We start from the raw sequence: 19213 nt of genomic DNA on the forward strand, positions 1-19213 counted from the left end.
ATATACATCAATATATTTCAATGAGTTGTCATGTTGTTATCTTTATATGCTACACTTTTAAATATGATAGGATGTGGAAGATGGATTTGATAGAAAGGAGTATTTCCTCCCACCCCCCATTTTTACAGACCAGGGATGTGCTCATAGTGAACACTTGATCTACTGTATAAATATTTTGCTAGAAAAGAACACTTCACCAACTAATTCTTACTTGCATACGACCAGACATGGATATGGATTTTCATTTTATAAGTGTTATTCCCTTAAGTGAAACACTGTCTTGTAAAAATAAAAATGAATGTTTTTACAATCAAATTTTTAAAAATAAAACACTTTACCATTTGTTCTCCAAGGGTTTTGAAGCAAGAGGAACAGACATCAAAAGTCGCATAACAAGCTGGAACTTCTACCTAGCTGAAAGTGAACCAGGGAAAACACTATCTTTCTACCCAACATTGCACGATAGCGATGACTACTTTGAAGAGAGTGCATCGGACGATCGTGTGGTGCGAGACCTTGACACAATGGGATACCTCAACGAGCCTGCCGACTCGACAGGCCGAGGGTCGTCATCCTCGTTGTCTTCATCTTCATCATCATACTCTTATGACGATGCTGAGCCATCATATTTTTGCAGTGATAGGTGTAAGTATGCCTAGGCTAACATTATGTTATGAGTAGAGCTGTGACTTTGTGGTTTAGGTGCCTGCCTTCTAATTCCAGGGTCTTGGCTTTACTCTTTAAAAAGGCAGGATTTTTTTATAACAAAAACTCTTGGTTATGATGGATCACCATCATAAGTTATGATAAAAAAAAGCACAAATTCTAAATTAATGATAGGAGAAAGCCCCAAGTACCTAGAGCATTTTGACATCGATAACTATTATTATAGGATGTATCTTTTAGTTGTTTTCATACTTTTATTCTTTTAGTAATTTTACAATTTTAACTGGAATCTTCTATTCAACATTTAAATATTTTATAAATTACTATCTCGATGTACAATATTATGATTATTCTTTAACTGTATTTTGTTATTGTATGTTTGGAGTTATTTTAACATATATTTTATCTATATGGAATAAATGTCTTTTATACAATTATAATAACCTGAAAATGTACCCACTGCTATTTCCATATTGGACAAATAAATTTGAATCTGAATCGGAACAAAGTTAGAATACTTTATGATTTTTTTCATTTTTATCAAACTTCGAAAAAGGCAATATTTTAAAAATCATCACATTTAGGAGGTACTGGAACATATGTTTAAACACCTGTAGACCACAATAATGATAATAATTTTCAAATTTCAGATGGTGATTTAGATGCAAGAATAGCATTCACCGCGGAGGCCAAGCATTCGTTATTCTCCGTAGAAGCTATCCAATCAGTTTGTGAGGTTGATCAACGGCTCCGTAGCCACATCGATTTCGATCGCCATTGTTTGCGACAAAACTTCCAATGCTGTCCAAGTAAATCTTTAGGAAATTACATAACCCTTCTACGCAATAAATCCTCGTGTTTTGATATTCAACAAGAAGACGTTACATATACACTTGAATTACTTCAATTCTGTGCAGGTTTTTTCCATAATAGGACACTATCGAGATTATGCTGGGACTACAGCTCAGACTCAAAACGTCTTGAATATTGTTACACAGTGCCAACAAACTGCACCCGCTTTAATGCTGTGTACATGATGTTTCAGTATATATTAAGTATTGATTTTTTGAGCGTTGCAAACCCGAAAAATACCGAACCATCTGCAACTTTGCTTATTGCACCAATCACGAAGTCTGAAAGTCATTTAAAAAAGCTCTATGAGGATAACTTCAAATATTCTGATTTGTCGGATGGTGTGACTGAAATCGCTGGTATCGACTTCGGCATAAAGTATTCCATGTTTATTGATTATTTGCTATCAGATACGTTATACCCGGCCCTTGGAATGCTGACTGTGTTTTTTCTTATGTGGATTTATATTGGATCAATATTTATTACAATAATGACAATGGTCAGTATAATGATGTCACTTGTTTTCGCTTACTTCTTTTATGTTGTTGTGTTCCGGTTAGTTTTCTTTCCGTTCATGAATTTATGTGCTATAATTTTACTCGTTGGTATTGGCGCTGACGACACGTTTGTTTTCTGTGATATTTGGAAAAAGTTACGATTTGACAAACCTCACACTCCTCTGTTGATAATTTTGATTGAGACATCACGCCATGCGGTGCTGACAATGTTTGTAACAAGTTTCACAACTGCTGCAGCGTTTTATGTAAATGCCCTTAGCTCAATTACAGCTATACGTTGTTTTGCGATTTATGCGGGAACTGCAATCATTATCAACTTCGTTTTAACTATGACGTGGCTACCTGCTGTTGTAGTAATTCATGATTTTATTTGTCGGAAATTTACTTGTATGTCATCGTCAGAACGACATGAAAATTATCATAAAAGGAACCACTTAAATGAAATTTGTATTTTCTTTCACAAAGTACGTTACCAAGCAAGTGAATATTCACGGATATTTTTTGAGAAATTATTACCCTGTATCATTATTCGTTTAAGAATAATGTGGTTACTAATATTGTTTTTCTTAGCTGTAGCTGGTGCTATTTTAATATTTGTGGCTCCTGGATTGAGTCTGCCAACTGTGTCAGAATTTCAACTTCTACAGAGTACGCATCCATTTGAGAGATACGATCTTATATATAAACATTTATTTTGGTTTGAGAAGCAGCAAGATAGCGAGCCTTCAAATTCAATTCCTGTAAATATTCTTTTTGGAATACGTGCTGTAGACAATGGAAATCATTGGGATCCTGATGATACTGGTCATTTAGTTTTAGACGATACTTTGGATATTTCAAGTCCAGAGTCACAAGAATGGATGTATCAATTTTGCCAAAGATTACGTAAGCAGACATTTTATAAACCACTTCCAGGTTATCACCCTGAGGCATGTTTCATGGAAGGTTTTCGTGACTGGATGGCGCGCAACCCGTGTTTGACGTCAACAGGGGTTGATGTTTCGCCATGTTGTAATAAATCAACATTTCCGTACACAAAAGCAGTCTTTGAGTATTGCTTAAAGGAATTAGTACTTTATCTCTATGAAGATTTATTAATATATTATGATCAGACGGTCGGAGGACCAAAATTTCACAAGGACGACGATAGGATTAGTATCGTTCTAATAACTTTTGAGGCGGAATTTAATTATTCGGTTGTGTATGGAAAAGTAAGCAATTTTTGGAACAGTATCAATGACTGGCTTGTTAAAGAGCTGGAAACCGCTCCGGATGGATTAAAAAACGGCTGGGCAATAGCGGACGAAAACTTATTAGCATTTTACGATTTACAACATAATCTCGCGATTGGAACTCCACATTCGCTTATGCTTTCTGTATCAATCGCTACCATTGTACTATTTATAACTACTCGAAATACTTTAATAACTTGCTATGCAATGCTGTCTGTCTCGGGTGCAATCTTTTTGACAATCGGTGTTTTAGTACTGCTTGGGTGGGAACTCAATATTTTGGAATCTGTTATAATATCTGTAGCTGTTGGTCTTTCGATTGATTTCACTGTTCACTATGGTGTCGCATACCAATTAGCTCAGGAAAAGGACCGCGAATCAAGAGTAATATTCTCGGTGTCGCAGATGGGCTGTGCAATAACGATGGCAGCACTGACTACATTCTCTGCCGGAGTGTTCATGATGCCATCAACCATTTTATCGTACACCAGAATGGGAATATTCCTAATGCTTATTATGACCATTACATGGGTATACTCCACATTCTTCTTTCAATCCGTATGTCACTTTATCGGCCCCGAAAAAGGTTTTGGACAATTAGCCAGCACATGCTGTCGAAAAGCATGTTGCAAGAGGTCGTACTCAAAGCATACACTGACAACAGAACAGAGTATGTCGTTACAATCGTCAAGTATCCCACGATCCTCTGATTCCGTTGAACTTGAGTGCCTGCATAATGACTCACTACAGACAATGCCCGTTTTCAAATCCCTTGTGCAATTTTCACCATGTGTGACATCTGATCGCGGTACTCCCAGTACTACACTTTTGAAGGACACTAATAAAATAATACCAACGTGGAACACACCACAAATGCAAATAGAAAATGACATTTGCGCAAAAACCAAAGATTACAAAGGAAGACTCGGGGAAGCAGCCATACAGGTTTTACATCCAGATAACTTTGATGTAATTACGAACACAAGTACGGAAGTAGTTTTAAAAGGCGAACAATATTTAACGCGGGTATACCATGGTGTTCCTCAATCCGATATGATACCAAATCGTGATCCTACATTAGTTAATGTATGGGTACCATTGGCGGGTAATTTATATTAAATGAATTATATAAACCGCATTAACACTAGTTTTGCAATCACATATGCAATGTATTATGGGTTTATCAATACAGAGAATAAAAATAAAAATCAAGGATATTTGAATTTGGAATGGAATAAAATTGTCTTAAAGATTTTCTTAGGAAATTATTTGATGATATCTCTTTTATGGAAAAACATTAAATTTTTAGACAATTTTTATACTAGTTTATTAAGATTGTAATCAATTTTTGTGTTTTTGCTAATAAATTATATAGATATATTGATTATTTAATGTGTTGATCTTTATGTGAATTGATTATTGTAATGTTTCTTTAAACAAATTTGCCATTCCCCCCCCCCCCCACAAAAAAAAATAGTAATTAATAGGAAGCTATGCCAGTACACTGCCCATTCCATCACTTTAATGTTTATGTTCTGTTTATTATATGATTATGAAGTTTGAGCGAAAATATTGTATGTTTCAGTCATAGTTACATTGTGCATTATGCACATCCAATTTATGCTGTGGCTGATTGTAGTGAGATTGGTATTACAAGAGAATAAATTCATAGTGAGATCACATTCTTTGAGGTTTGTTGGATTATTACTCTTAGGCAAAGGGGGATTCATGAAGGGCCTAGCCGGTCTGGGTATTTGGGTAAAATGTTGATTTTTTTTTTAAATGGGGGAAAAAAAAAATTACATTCAAATGTAAGTCTGAGAGTGCCATTTCTGGCTATCTAGTACATCAGTTCTAACCATGGTGGGCTAAAGTGGTCTGGACTCTTGATCTGTGAAATTCCTTCCCCTTGCTCCCTCTTGTTTGAATTCCTGGATCCACCTATGATTTGCCCACTATAAAATTTTTAATTTAAAAAAAATTAAATAAATTTTAAAATTAAAATTAATTAATTAGTTAAAATTAATTTAAAATTTTTAAATTGTATATATCGTTAGCATTACTTGTGTTTATGAAGCAGTTGTTATGTTAAGTAATTTATTTACAGATCTAAATAAAATGCAAAGTTTCATTTCATGACCATAGTCAGAGTGGAACCTATTTTTTATATCCATGTTGCAGGAATGTATGCTCCTTGCTAGGCATGCTATGCAAAGTTTATTGTGCCCTGTACTCTGCATAATCAAACTTGCTGCAAATCATTTTGAAATGAAGTTTGGCGGCATCCTACATTGTTTTGCAATATACCATGTTTTGATTTTTTTTTGGCAAATTTGACATATGTTGTTGTCATTATGTAACACTTGTTGATTTATATTAAAGACAGTTTCAACAATATAATTTTAATTGTAATTGTTTTCTTCATTAATATTTTTTCAATGTTTACAAGTAAAGTGTATAAAAAGAAGCAGCATGCCCTTGAAACCAAAATGCTATGTTGTGCATTCTGAATGTTCAAACAAGAATCTAACTCAATTAGGCCTACAGAAATTATATCAATAAATTAATTTACAATACAGTATACCACCATGTTAAAATTGGCAAGAACTTAAATATTACTAACTAAAACACTAAATTAAATATGATACTAACTCCAAATAAAACAAAGAATACAACAAAGAATACCATATGCAAAGAGGTGAGGGTGAAATTAATCCAGTTTTCAGTTAACTAAAGCCCCATTTACACTATACACGATTACGACACGACGACATCGCATAGTTTGTATTCTTCAAAACACTGCACGCATCTGCATTGTGTAAATGGGGCTTTACTACAGTATTTTTAAATATTGAATTACAAATATCAAGTTTACAAGATTATGGTCAGTAGTGCTCTGAGAATATGCGGTTGAGGAGATATATGTTTTTATGTTGAAAATATTTAAATTTGGCTGCCATTTAATACTTCTCTTGAAGTAAATTCGATATTGAAGACTTGGAGAATGATCAGCAACCAACAGAATGGATTTTCCATTCAGGCACGTCGCATGATTAAGGTGGGTAGTGACCTTAAGTTGCAAGGAGTAGGATAATGGACACTTTTGAAATGGGCGATAATATGGCATTAAATATTATTCAGTAAAATAATGAAAAATCTCTATAGACATCAGCATCTACATATTAATATAGGCCTAAATAATACTATTTAACATAACAGTCCTACTGTCGCATTTGCTAAAGTGTCAATTGTCTGATTGATTGCTTTGTATTTGAATGTTTAAAATAATTATCTTATATTTTTGTAGCTATTTTTATTATTAATGTTTAATGTTTAAGGCCTTTCCAGTGATGGTGGTTTTTGTAGAACTTTTTCCGAATCTCATCCTCCCTCTCTCTTCGTCCTTGTTTTCGTTCTCTTGTGTTACTACTGGAAGGAATAAAATAAACATAGGGCCTAATCAATTTACGTCAATGACCACCGAATTTTTTAGCAGAATGTTAAAATGTATAATGCCGTAATAATAAAAGACCAAATAGAGGGCGCTATGCTATAGAATGTGTACCAACAGGTCTATATAATGTGTGAAGAAAATAATTAGAATCGGCTATAAATATTATACTGTACTTTGATTCAGCATTGTCTGTGCTAATTTTCGATAGTTTGTTTTTAAGATTATTTTATAATAAAATCAATAACAAAATCAAGTAGACCACAGGTTTATTTTATTATATTTATGAACTCAATATATAAATAATTTCATAAAAATGTATTTTCATTAAGTAATCATTAAAACTTGTATCCATTAAGGTTTGCTTGTGACAATGTAAAAGTGCATTGTTTAATACTAAAGACACTTGTATACTGTATTCCTGTTTTCTTAACCTCCGTAAAAAAACTGAGGTTACCTCGATTTAAAAACCTCAATTTAAAAACAGAGAAAACAAGTTACGCACATAGAATTATGACCTAAATATCGTTCTCGTAAATGCAATGGCATACTTATGCCATAACTTGATTATATTCATCGTCTGAAAGTGTCCCTTAATTCATGGGTGTCAGTTTCTTATAATGAATTTCTGAGTTTATTCAAATACCGTAAGTAAAGTGTCAATCTAACACGATATTGTGGATAAAATTCGGGCCGATCAAATCCACTGATGTGAAAGACGTGAATTGAAGAAGTGATTGCTTTCTGTCACCCTATCACCGGACGTGTAATGTGACAATTGTTAGCCACCCCAATACCAGAGGTGTAATATAACGATTGTTTTCAACATGCGTCACTGGGTATCCAAGTTCTTGGTTGAATCACGGGTTGAATAAAATCTTGGTTCATTGTCGACATAAAATTGTTGCCTGGAAACAGAAACAAAATAAACAAATGAAAGATAGTTCACTACATCAGCAGATAAATTCAAACTCTGGATGTTGAAACTGTGAGTCGATTATATCATCGTTAGTATTCTTATACATTTATCTACACTTCGAAGTAATTTAATATTTAATTTATAAAGAATTATTATATATACCTCTATTTTCGTCCATATGAAACAAGTGTGACGGTTGTGGAAGGATTGGTTTTCGGTTCATATGCTCGATTGTCCTTACTTGGGCTTCAGTAAAACTAGAGTAAAAAAAAAAAGAAAAAATGTAGAAAAACTTGTAAAGGATGTACTTGTTATAAACGCACCTACTACGAATTTTACGTTTAATTGCGTTTTCACTTGTCTCTGAATACTACCTTCTGCTTTTTTAAATTTATGTGGGGGAATTATGAATAACCGAGTTTTGAAGTTAGTAAAATGCTTTTCAGCAACCAAGTCTTCAAATATTCATATTTTACCTTAGTGTTCTGTAAAATACCATGGTATACAATAATCTTTTGTGTTGTCGTGTTTGAGGCGTTTAGAAATTTTGTTTAGATTTGCTTTAATTAACAGTTTTCAGATCATCAGGCAATACTTGCGTTTATATAATGTTATCAATACGCATGCACCGTATCAAAACCAATCACAGAATAGCGAAATTGTGAAGTTATCCAAAAGTTGGATTTCTATTGAGGGCAGTATACACGTTTTACCAAAGAGTGTATAACAGGTTTTACCTTCTCTGTTGCAACGGTCTGTAATCATTCGACATCGTAGAGCCTGTATGTGCCGTCGATATACCCTCTGGTATCTGCTGCTCTGTCAGGTTGTTCAAAAATGTGTGGTAGTTTATATTGCCATCTTCATAACGATCACATCTAGAAAATATAAATTTAATATTAATAAATAATCAATTAATGATTGATAACCTATTTTATTAAAATACATCAGAGAGGTCTAGCCCTATTACACTACGAAGTTTTTTTTTAAATATTTAATTTATTTATTCTGTTTTACTCTAAAATAGAGATGGCAGGTTATGAAGAAAATGAACTCCTGTTCCCTTTAGGATTCATCTACCATTCATACTAAATAAGAATCTGATGAATTCTCAATCAACAGTCGCTGTCTCGGTACTGTAGGACCTATAACTTTCTATAAACGTAGGGCTGTTTACACTAGAGCAATTTTCTGGTGCGTTCATGCAAACGTACGTAAGCAGCGTATCCCATGTACGTCGTCACTGTTCGTTTGCCTACTTCATTAACGCGTCTAATGTGTTCTAGTGTGAACCAAGACTTATGTTGGTTTCCATAAAATTACTACACTGTTACACTACATAACCGTCCCGTCCAATCAGCGTCGCCAAGAGTATCGGCGATAGAGTGTAGACATTTTATGGAAAGTAGCAGGCTTAAAAGACTCAGTTGTTTTGGTCTTTCAGGATTTGATTCAAGAATCCCAGATTGAAAAGTAAACTTTCACCGCTACAGCTCAGCTACGTTACAATAATATGAGTTGAGCCCGATTGAATACCGTGAATTATCTTACTTTCTCAATAGTGCCTCCATAGCATTATGGCTGATGTTGATCTTGTTGCCGCAAACCTCTTTCATCTGTTCTTTAGTAACCTTACCAGTTGAATCCGGGTCGAGTTTTGAAAACACACGGTGCAGACTTAGATGTAAGGGATTACCAGGAGTTGATTGCCTGACCGAGAAACAACATTACTGTTTAAAACAACCTGTCTTAGCATTAGGAAAGACTATCAAAAAACCACCATATTAACTTGGTCATTTAAAAGTCTATATTTATTCGCAGAAGAAAAAAATCAGCATTTGAATTTTTAACTACAAACATTTTTTCATTAATTACAGCCAAGTCATAGTTCTAGAAAGAATATAAGAATGGTTTTATAAATATTTCCGCTAAGCCTTTTCCTCCTGGATAGTTGTTAAGGATCCACAAATCGACAGCTTATACGTACTTTACGTACACGCGTGCGTTTGTGGGACAACCGCGTATTCCTGGTTCTTTTCTGATTGGTCTGATTGGAATTTAATTACTCAAGCTCAACCAATCGACAAACGCCAAAAGATTGGTAGTCTTAGTTCAGCTACCGTACTAAATGTGACATTACAAATACTAAAAAAAAACTTTATCAGAGACTTTTTTTTTAATTATGAATGAACTAGAGGTTTTACACAGGCGAAATGTTTTTAGGCTTTAGAGCCCTGGTATATGGTAGATATAGGATAGGTGAAATCACACAGAAAATACAGATTGTCTGCCAAACTATTAAGTTGAACAAACTTTGTATGATAGAAAATTGTCGTGATGGAATAGACAGTAACTGGATTTGCGTAATACTGAATACTCAGTACGTTTGAAAACAATTGCGAAAAAAATCGCAAGTTATTCTCGGGTGGGACACGAACCCACGATCTCGAGTCTCACCTGAGAATAACTTGCGATTTTTTTCGCAATTGTTTTCAAACGTACTGAGTATTCAGTACATTTCCACGTCAGGTAGGGCAAAATTACACCTATATAGACTTTGTATGGCTGATAAAAAAATATTCCGTTTTTTTGTCACGATTATGCCTGTAACTTCATGTTTGGTTTGAAAATACTCCTACATGATTGCTATTACCAGGGAATTGTTGTACGGACGACATCCGAGCAGGTAACAATATTTAGTTAGGCGTAAGAAGCAAGGTCAATTATATGATAAAAAAATGAAATATCCAGTTTTACTCATGATAGGAAAAAAAGCCAAATTCAGGAACCGATACTTCGCCCACAGGTACACTTAAACGAAGAAAGGGAGACATGACACGTTCTATTAGGCCTACTGTACCAGTCACCGAAAACATTAAATGTCAAGCAACCCTGAAAAATATTTTTGGTGTGAAAATATGCTTTACTTTTTAATTTCAAATCTGTATAAGCCTGCTTATTATTAGGCCTATGTAACTATTCGAGGACTACTCTATGAATGCGGAACATAAAACCGTCAGTTTCTAATTTTGCGAGAATTTAAATTAAGTGGTGGTGCCAGTTGCAGAGGCATAGCCCATCAGAGAGAGATTTCTAAAAGAACTCAACACATTGGTAAGGGGGAAAATCATATGTAACTTACAGAATATGAGGCTATAAGAACGATTACGGGCCTTAAGTATTCAGAATAATTTGTTAAAAACTTACGGGAGCTTACCCCGTAACGATCAGTTTCGGTGACAAATGAAATGCTGATACACTTCTATTCTGGTGCCAGCACCAGTCATCAATCATCTGATCAGAATCATCTGATCAGAATCCCCTAATCAGGTTTGGTGACGTCATCAGGACTATCACTACTATTTTGTCACCGAAATAATTATCAGATCATTGGTCACAGCATCTCAGAATTTTACATAAATTATAGCAAGATACTTGAAACTCGGAGATTGTCTTTGGCCCGTGACATCAAATCTAAAAATAATTTGGCCCTTCAAATGAAGTAATTAAGAACCAGGGATCTACCTGCAACTTATGCCTCAGAGACTGGATGACCGACAACGAGTGATTATCCAAAATGCATATCAAGATATTTAAGAGGCTACCTACCCACTGAAATATCCTTTCTTATTCATCCTCAGTGTATCAAACGAATTCAACGACATCGGGTTTTTCTTCAAGTCTTGTGTGTTTTTGCTGTAAATAGATAGTGAAAAAGTTTGATGGATCTAATTTGTGGGTGTACGTTGGGTGTACGCTGTCTATGTTGTGGGTGAACACGTTACTATACACTTTGTGTAATATACGTTAACTGTTCACGTGAATATGTTAATATTGGATTAAGTATTTCATAAAATTTTAGAAACATACCTTGCTGCGATATGGTTAAACCTGGGATCGTGCATATTTTTCTTGCCAGCGCTAGGCACTTCATCTCCCACGGCGCGACATTGCATGTATTCATCTTGCGCTTCTGTTACTTTGGACGGTTCTTCTGACCCAAACTTGAAATGGACTTTCTTCTGCTCGTTTACTCTTGTTTTGTTTTCCTTTTTTACCTGGGCCAGCTTTGCGAGAACCTCACCTGGAGATGTTAGGTTGCTAAATGCCTCCTTGGCCTCAGATTTAGAGGGGGTGTTACCCATATATGGCAATGCGGCTTCTGTATCTAGGTAGCGGTATTTTGGCCGTTCTGCCGTACACGGCGCTTGCGTTGTCATATTCTCGTACTTAATAAAACTAGACCTAGCAACTGCAAGAAATAAGATAATGAATGCTCTTAAAAACACAATTCTCCCAAACGCCCCATCCATTGAAGCTCATTGAATATTGTTAACATATTGTCATCATCATTATCATCATCCCTATCATGCTCATCATTATCATCATCATCATCATCATCATCATCATCATCATCATCATCATCATTATCTGTGATTATTATTATTATTATTATTATACTTATTATTATTATTATACTTATTATTATTAGACTTATTTTTATTATTATCATCATCATCATAATCATCATCCGTCTACGTTACTTACTTGATGCTTGTCTATCCTCTGCGTTTCTTTGCTCGTCACATGTCAGAACAACGCTGTTTTTAGAATGACGTAATTTGTTCTTGTTAGCCAACGTTTCAGGGACGACAAACTGAGATAAACATAAGAGAATATTTATAAAAATAATAAATCATCCGTGCTCTGATTACGTCATTACTAAATATAAAATGGTCACATGACTGTTCTTACCGTTTTTTGATCCTTTATCATGTTTAATTTAGTAAAGTCCATTTGTTTCGTGCTTTTTCCAAATTCAGAATCGGCGCTCTTATGCATAACCTACAGATGCAAATTGAAAGTTTAATATAGATTTGAAAATTATTTGTTATAAATATATTATATAAAACATACACCAGTACGCTATTGCACAATTTGTTTAATCGTTTAAGTACCAACCTCGGATGATACAGGTGGTTTCACATGGACTGGCTTATCGGTTGCTAGGTGACCTTTCATATCGTAATCTTTCTGGTAAACAGAAGCCGGATTCTCTCCGTCATTGCCAAACTAGTTGTAAACAGAATATATAATTATTGTACTACCTTATGTTATGGATTCATGTAGTTCACGTTTTTAATAACATAATGCTGTTAATGGTACTTGCACTATGAGTATTTAAAATACAATTATGGTTATGATGATGATATGATGATGGTGGTGGTGGTGGTGGTGATGATGATGATGATGATGATGATGGTGATGGTGATGATGATAATTAAGATGGTGAATATAGCATACAGGTCTCAATTATAGACCCCTCCAATTTAAGCCACCTCCAATTAAAGACCACATTTCTGCGGCCACCGGTTGAATGCATATCTTATATCATTAGCTGTTACTTCCTATCAGTGGCGTATCCTGAGTTCTTGAAATGGGGATGCTGATGAGTGGGGGGGGGGGGGAGGGTGAGAGCTTGATGATCAGTTGAGGGGCACTAATTCGCAAAATAAGGTGATTTTAACTACTTGAATGTGATGTTTGGGGGTGTGGGCGACCGGGGGACGCGAGTAATTTTTTTGGGAGGGGGTGCGCTCCCTCCCCCGCGCACCCCTAGATACGCCACTTCCTCCTATTAAATATTCCCTCTATTTAGAAAACAACCAACCAACTGAAAATTAAAGAACAATACAAACCAAGAGTGATGTTAATTTTTTCTATAATAAATTGTGATGATTTACACATAGAAATAGAAATAGCGAATGCACTTTTTTGTACACAGTGTTTTGTGTATAGTTACGATTATTTTAGTGACAAAAGTAATATTTTAATGGAAATACAAGTTGATATCTGGCTACAATGAAATGATTATTAAGAATAAATAACAGCATGCAGTAACTTTACATCCATGTTAAAACAGTTAATGTATTATTTTTTAATTTCTAAATTTTTAAATTTAAATTTGGAGAATCCGTAGTCTGCTATGGTTTGACAGAAGCTAATGAGAAAGATAATCAGTGCACCGTGGTGTCCAAACAAACCAAAACATATTTAAATCATATCTGTTGGCCAGCAGATGTCTTTTGAAAAATGATTCATAAATTATTTTCATGAACAATCAAGTTCTGCAAGTTCATAACTTTTCGACCTTTGATTGCTATCATAAACAAATCTGTTTGTGAACCTATTTCTACTACGACTCTGTACGGACTATTTAAAAAAAATAGGGGAAATTTCAGTGTCATGTATTGGCAAACGATTTTATCGTGATCGATTGATGATGCGTGCATCTATTTAGAGAACCAACCAACCAACTGAAAATTTTCCTTCCAATTAAAGACCAATATAAATAAATAGTGATGTAAATTCATTTTTCTATAATAAATTGTGTTATGTATGACTACACATATAAACATTAGCCACTGCACTGTTTTTACAGTATTTTGTGTACAGTATATTGAATAACGACAATATTAGTAATATTTTGATGGAAAGACAATTTGATGTATGGCTACCATGAAATGCTTATTAAGAATAAATAACAGCACGCAGTAACTTTACATCTATTTTAAACCATTTAATGTATTATTTTTTAATTTACCTCTAAATATAGAAATGTAAAGACCACATTTAGTGCACATGAGTCATAAGTCTCATGCAGAGTCCCTGAATGGAGTCTCCTGGAAAGCGGCAGGAAGGACTCGATCTCCCGAAATAAACCATCTCCCGCACGTTCATGATGAAATTTGCATGCTTTTACAAGTTTTTACTACTGTATTATCAATTGTCTCCCAGCAGTTAGTGCCAATAATTATTGTTATCACCATGCACAGCAACATATATTTAGATGTCTTAAGAAAACTCACTTAAACAGATATCCCGGAAGTGGATTCTTCCTAATTAGGACGGCTTTCTTTAACACCAAAGATTTTGACAGACCAAACCGAATGTTCTAATACTTTAAAAATATATAGTGGATTTGGTGCAGGTTTTTACAGCAATGACAGTAATTGTACATCCACTCAAAAAAACAATTGGAATAAAACAATCTTACAGTTACTACATCATTTCTTAATTTCCCACTAAACAGAGATATTTAAAGACCAATTTAAGTGCCGGTCTTTAATTAGAGATTCTAATTACAGACCAAAGCTGCTAAAGACCACTACAACACTGGTCCTTAAAGTGGTCTTTAATTGGAGGGAGATCTGTAATTAATTTTTACCTTAAAATGAGCTGTCGTTTGATAGTTCTTTCCAAGTTCCGACGTAATCAACAGGGGATTCCCCGCCGTAGTCTTTGGTGGCCAGGAAGCTGTTTCAGCTTCTTCTTTAGCCTCCAGTCCAGGAATATCATCAAAGTTTACGTTCTCCTCAGATCTTTGTGCGGCCTTCAATGTTTCGGGTTCGTGTCGGGATTCACCGTTACCTTGTGTGAATAAAGAATATTTGATGAATGATACACGATAGTATGTAATTTTTAAAAATTCTTATTGTGATGGTTAAGATGATGACCATCATCATCATCAACACAACCGCCATCATTATCAACATCACTAACATCATTATTATTATTATTCTTATAGTTTTTGTTGTGAATGTACTTACTCATGTATTGCTGTATAAAGTGGTTGTAGTCCACAGTGCCCGCCATACCACGTTTAGTGACCTTCAATATTTCATCAAGTTCAATTTCTGGTATTGGCTCCAGGAGACAATTGCAAGCCCTCTTTAACGCCTCCTTGCTTACGTAACCATTCCTTTGATAGAAAATAATTATCGCTTATGGATGGATTTATTCGGTGTAAACACCAAGGATAACCAACGAAGATCTGAAGAAGACTTATTTAATGTAGGGTCTCCTTCTGATGGTGATTGGGCAGTATACACCGAAAGACAATCCCTACTCTTTTCAGAAGAGTGTACTGCGTTCTTTAACGTGCACATGGGCCCATAATGCACACGGGACCGACGTCTCATCCGAAAGACGGAGCGTCATACAAAGGGAACAGCGATGGGAATTCAAATGGAGACCAAAAAATGTCCAGGACTCAGCGACCACCATAGCCGACTGAGCCAAACTGCTCTCGCTTAATATTATATGATGAAGAAAAATAATATGCTTAAAGATTTTCATCTGGTTCCATAAATAGTATAGAATTATCTGTTTTGTTGAACCAATTGGTTCAACAAGACAGATAATTCTATGCTAAAATTAATATAAGCCTATATTATATTGAATTCTCCTTTAACTGAACTTACTTGGTTATATCATACTGCAAGAATAGCTGCTTAAGCGTTGAGCACACTGCTTCTCGTCTCTTGTAGCTAATCTCCACTGTTGATGGGCTATTGTCTGTGTTATTTTCGGAGAACACTTCGTTTCTAACAGCAACAAAAAGCGTGTATATACGAACGCTGTACTCAGAAAGTGTCCCGTCCCCTTAATAGGAGTGTCCCCTTATTAGGGGTTGGCTGTAGCGTTAAAAGATAGGCCTATGCCCCTCGATTCACAGAAAGTGTCCCCTTAATTAGGGGTTTCCTCTGAATAGGGGTGTCCAAAGGAGGTGTTCTACTATATGATTCTTCTGATGTTCTTGCATGATACTTGTTACCATGATATGTGTATGCAGTGATTGTGAGAAGCCAGACACCTTATTCAATATGATGTGAGACTATGTGTAAATCTCTAGTGTTTATATCTGGAATAAGCATATTATGCACAGGCAGTGCGACCTAGCGGTCGACGAAGGTACTGGATATGCACGTCATCCTGGCCCTGTATATAGCATGTTTTTATTGGTCAATTGTTGATATACTCTCCGGAAAGGTTCCTTGTATGTGTACAATGTTTTAGAAATAACTAGCCCAATATAATGCAATACATAAAGAAAGTATAGCCTGCTGCAGGATAGATGTGTATAAGATACCACATCTGTATTCTTCTTATTATAATCATTCATAGCAGTAGATGATTTGTAGATTACGTCTTCAATGTTTGATCCATCGGCTCGCATTGTAAAATGACTAGCTCTCTAGTGTAAACATAAAACGTCATTATAAATGGACCTTTCAGGAGTGTCAAATAAACTTAACAACTGACCAATCAGAACAAGGAAAGAAATACGCGCCTGTCCTAAATGCACACCATGTTGTCCCACAAAATGCACGTGTTTACGTACATTTACGCTATTGCTTTTGCTTTTGTGCTTTTAGGGAGCTTTCCATTGCACGACTACGATAGACCGTAGAACGTAATGACGTCACTAAAAGTCATCTGTTAGACTTCTAGCATTATTATGATACTATTTCTCCTTATGGTATTCATTTGCCATAGTCACTGACTTGTGCATGCATTTGAACTCCTGATCAATAACGTATTATACTATCGTTATTTTCTCTTCTGAAGAATTCCTTCCCATTCATTTTAAGTACATCAAGTGGACCTCATAACCTATAATATTTAGTAATCTCTAAAAATAACTTGGTTTTTTTTTTTATAGTATGAAAATTATACTCAAACACATCATAAATGGAAAAGCAAAACACTCAACGATTGTTTGTATAGTGATTGTTATTCATTACCGGTACTTTACTATTATTGCCAACCTATTTCCTTACGTACCTGTCGTTCTTTCTGCAACATTAATGACCAGAAGAAGGATATGAAAAATAAACATATATGAATGGTGATAAACATTATCATTAAATAAAGCTATATATGTGCAAAAGATAGTTAGTCATCGATTTTGTTCTATAGACACTCACTATGGCAATGATGGATTGTCGGACCTATTTAACAGGTGAAGAATTAGTTCCATGGATATATTGGTGAACGTCATATGAAAATGATAGCCTATATTCTTCCATTTTATATTCATCCATCCATTCATTCTGTATCAATTTCATTAAATATTTGTTTCACTGGTTTTAATATTTATTCAGTATTAATCAATACTGTATAATATCTGTCTCTTATACACATCTAGATGTGTATAAGAGACAGATTAATATATAGGTCCTATGATGAATATAAAACAGTCCGAAATCGCCTGGCATAAATGATCTATTCACATCCTTCTGTTTCTGGGTTTCCTCGTTATGTCTCCAAATATCATTATATAAGAGCCTAATGAAATAAATATAGATAGCCTTATTTTGTAGGCCTACTTTTCTTAGTCTGGTTCCCACAACCATACATGCAACCTATTTCAATTTATTTTTATTTATTTTGCATATCTTCATAATCTTGTGCAGAAGCCTGTGTGTTGAACAAATAACGTAATCCTAATATTAGGGACGATTTTAAAAATACTTGATCATGAGTTCGAACAAATTCAAAGTGAATCAAAATAAAAACAATGTTTTCGGAAAAGGCAAATTTAGTAAAAGATTACATCTCTACTTCTCACCTGGAACGCTGTGTCGACGGACACTCCGGTTACTGGTTGACGACCCTACAAAAGCAAAAGATCATACGTTGAATAATCGTAATCATAGAGGAGGATACAGATACAATGTATTTGGTTAAAATAGGCGTTATTACATACATCATCTTTCGCTCTATATAGTTCAGCCTATTTATTTAACTATTACTTCTAATTTATATTTATTATAGTATAGGCTTATGTATGAACAATTCAAATATATATTTCGCTCTATATAGGCCCGCCTATTTATTTAACTATCAATTCTAATTTATATTTATTATATAGGCTTAACAATTCAAATATATCTTATTCAATACATTATTTTATATAAGAATTTATAATTTATTGAAGAATTTATAATTTATTGAAGAATTTATAATTTACTAAATTATAATACATTCAATTTTAAACTTACTATATAAGTCGTTTTCGTTGTACTTTCCCATGGCGGTAGACTGACTTTTCGTCCTTCCTTTTGCAACATCGATATATGATCAGTCGTCAGGGAGTTCTTCATGTGTTTTAGACGATCAAACTTTGTGTTTCCGTACATCTCATCCCGTCTCCTTGATATTCCTCCAGTGAATTTACTGCCCATTTTTATATATTATCCCAATTTGAATTCTTTTTATTAATACCTAAGTACACTCCCAATGACACTTATTTCAGTCCTATTAAAAAAAATGAAGACTCTCTCTACTCGTACAGTACTTTGGCAAGGTGTGCCAAGTCCTAGTGCAATATAATTGTCCACCACTCTAATATACTTAAACATAGTGTTGCTTGACAACGGTGACCAGTCGACAAAGAAAAGCCGGAAAGTCGATAATCTTCTACCTTTGTTCTATTGACAAATAATTGGCAAATCCCTTTGTTGATGAAATGTGTATAGTAGGGGTCTGGTCGAGAATTCCCCACTCTGGACATACGCATAATTTTTGTTTTTGTCATTGAAAATAATAACACGGAGCAGAATTTTATTTAGTAGGGTTTCATCAAAATTTTTATCTATAAATCTCAGTAATTAAAGTACATCATATAAATATACAAATGATTTGTGAGAAGTCTGATAGCTCATAAAGTCATATGAGAGCCACGAGTTACTTGATAAGTGTATGGCTAGTTGATTGGCCGAGCGGTTTA

At 34.7% G+C, this 19213-nt stretch overlaps 2 protein-coding genes across 2 annotated transcripts; one reads left to right on the top strand and one right to left on the bottom strand.

Annotated features, from left to right (window-relative positions):
• The first annotated feature begins 228 nt into the window (after positions 1-228).
• On the top strand, positions 229-4969 carry LOC117116025 (protein dispatched homolog 1-like). The gene is made up of 2 exons (XM_033259959.1): positions 229-645; positions 1317-4969. The coding sequence occupies exons 1-2, from the start codon at positions 234-236 to the stop codon at positions 4385-4387; spliced, it is 3483 nt and encodes a 1160-aa protein (XP_033115850.1). The 5' UTR covers positions 229-233; the 3' UTR covers positions 4388-4969.
• On the bottom strand, positions 4693-18817 carry LOC117116020. The gene is made up of 16 exons (XM_033259950.1): positions 18486-18817; positions 18053-18097; positions 17266-17277; positions 16542-16675; positions 15903-16025; positions 15249-15400; positions 14867-15069; positions 12601-12711; positions 12394-12483; positions 12187-12295; positions 11509-11890; positions 11248-11334; positions 9190-9348; positions 8376-8516; positions 7801-7895; positions 4693-7627 (listed from the first exon to the last, which is right to left on the bottom strand). Exons 1-16 carry the CDS (start codon positions 18666-18668, stop codon positions 7542-7544), a joined length of 2112 nt encoding a protein of 703 aa, XP_033115841.1. The 5' UTR covers positions 18669-18817; the 3' UTR covers positions 4693-7541.
• Between the last annotated feature and the right edge of the window lie 396 nt (positions 18818-19213).

The sequence above is a fragment of the Anneissia japonica genome, unplaced genomic scaffold (assembly GCF_011630105.1).
Source record: "Anneissia japonica isolate Jap-2015-1 unplaced genomic scaffold, ASM1163010v1 scaffold287743_len2803612_cov181, whole genome shotgun sequence".
NCBI classification, from domain to species: Eukaryota; Metazoa; Echinodermata; class Crinoidea; order Comatulida; family Comatulidae; genus Anneissia; species Anneissia japonica.

What these genes read in the sequence shown, in the direction of transcription:
- LOC117116025 (XM_033259959.1), top strand. Translation starts at nt 234, where the DNA reads ATGGATTTTCATTTTATAAGTGTTATTCCCTTAAGTGAAACACTGTCT. An exon ending in ATATTTTTGCAGTGATAGGT is followed by an intron (nt 646 to 1,316) that starts GTAAGTATGCCT and finishes TTCAAATTTCAG; the next exon opens with ATGGTGATTTAGATGCAAGA.
- LOC117116020 (XM_033259950.1), bottom strand. Translation starts at nt 18,668, where the DNA reads ATGGGCAGTAAATTCACTGGAGGAATATCAAGGAGACGGGATGAGATG. An exon ending in ACACATCTATCCTGCAGCAG is followed by an intron (nt 16,026 to 16,541) that starts GCTATACTTTCT and finishes TGTTGCTGTTAG; the next exon opens with AAACGAAGTGTTCTCCGAAA. An exon ending in AAACGACAGCTCATTTTAAG is followed by an intron (nt 12,712 to 14,866) that starts GTAAAAATTAAT and finishes GTTTACAACTAG; the next exon opens with TTTGGCAATGACGGAGAGAA.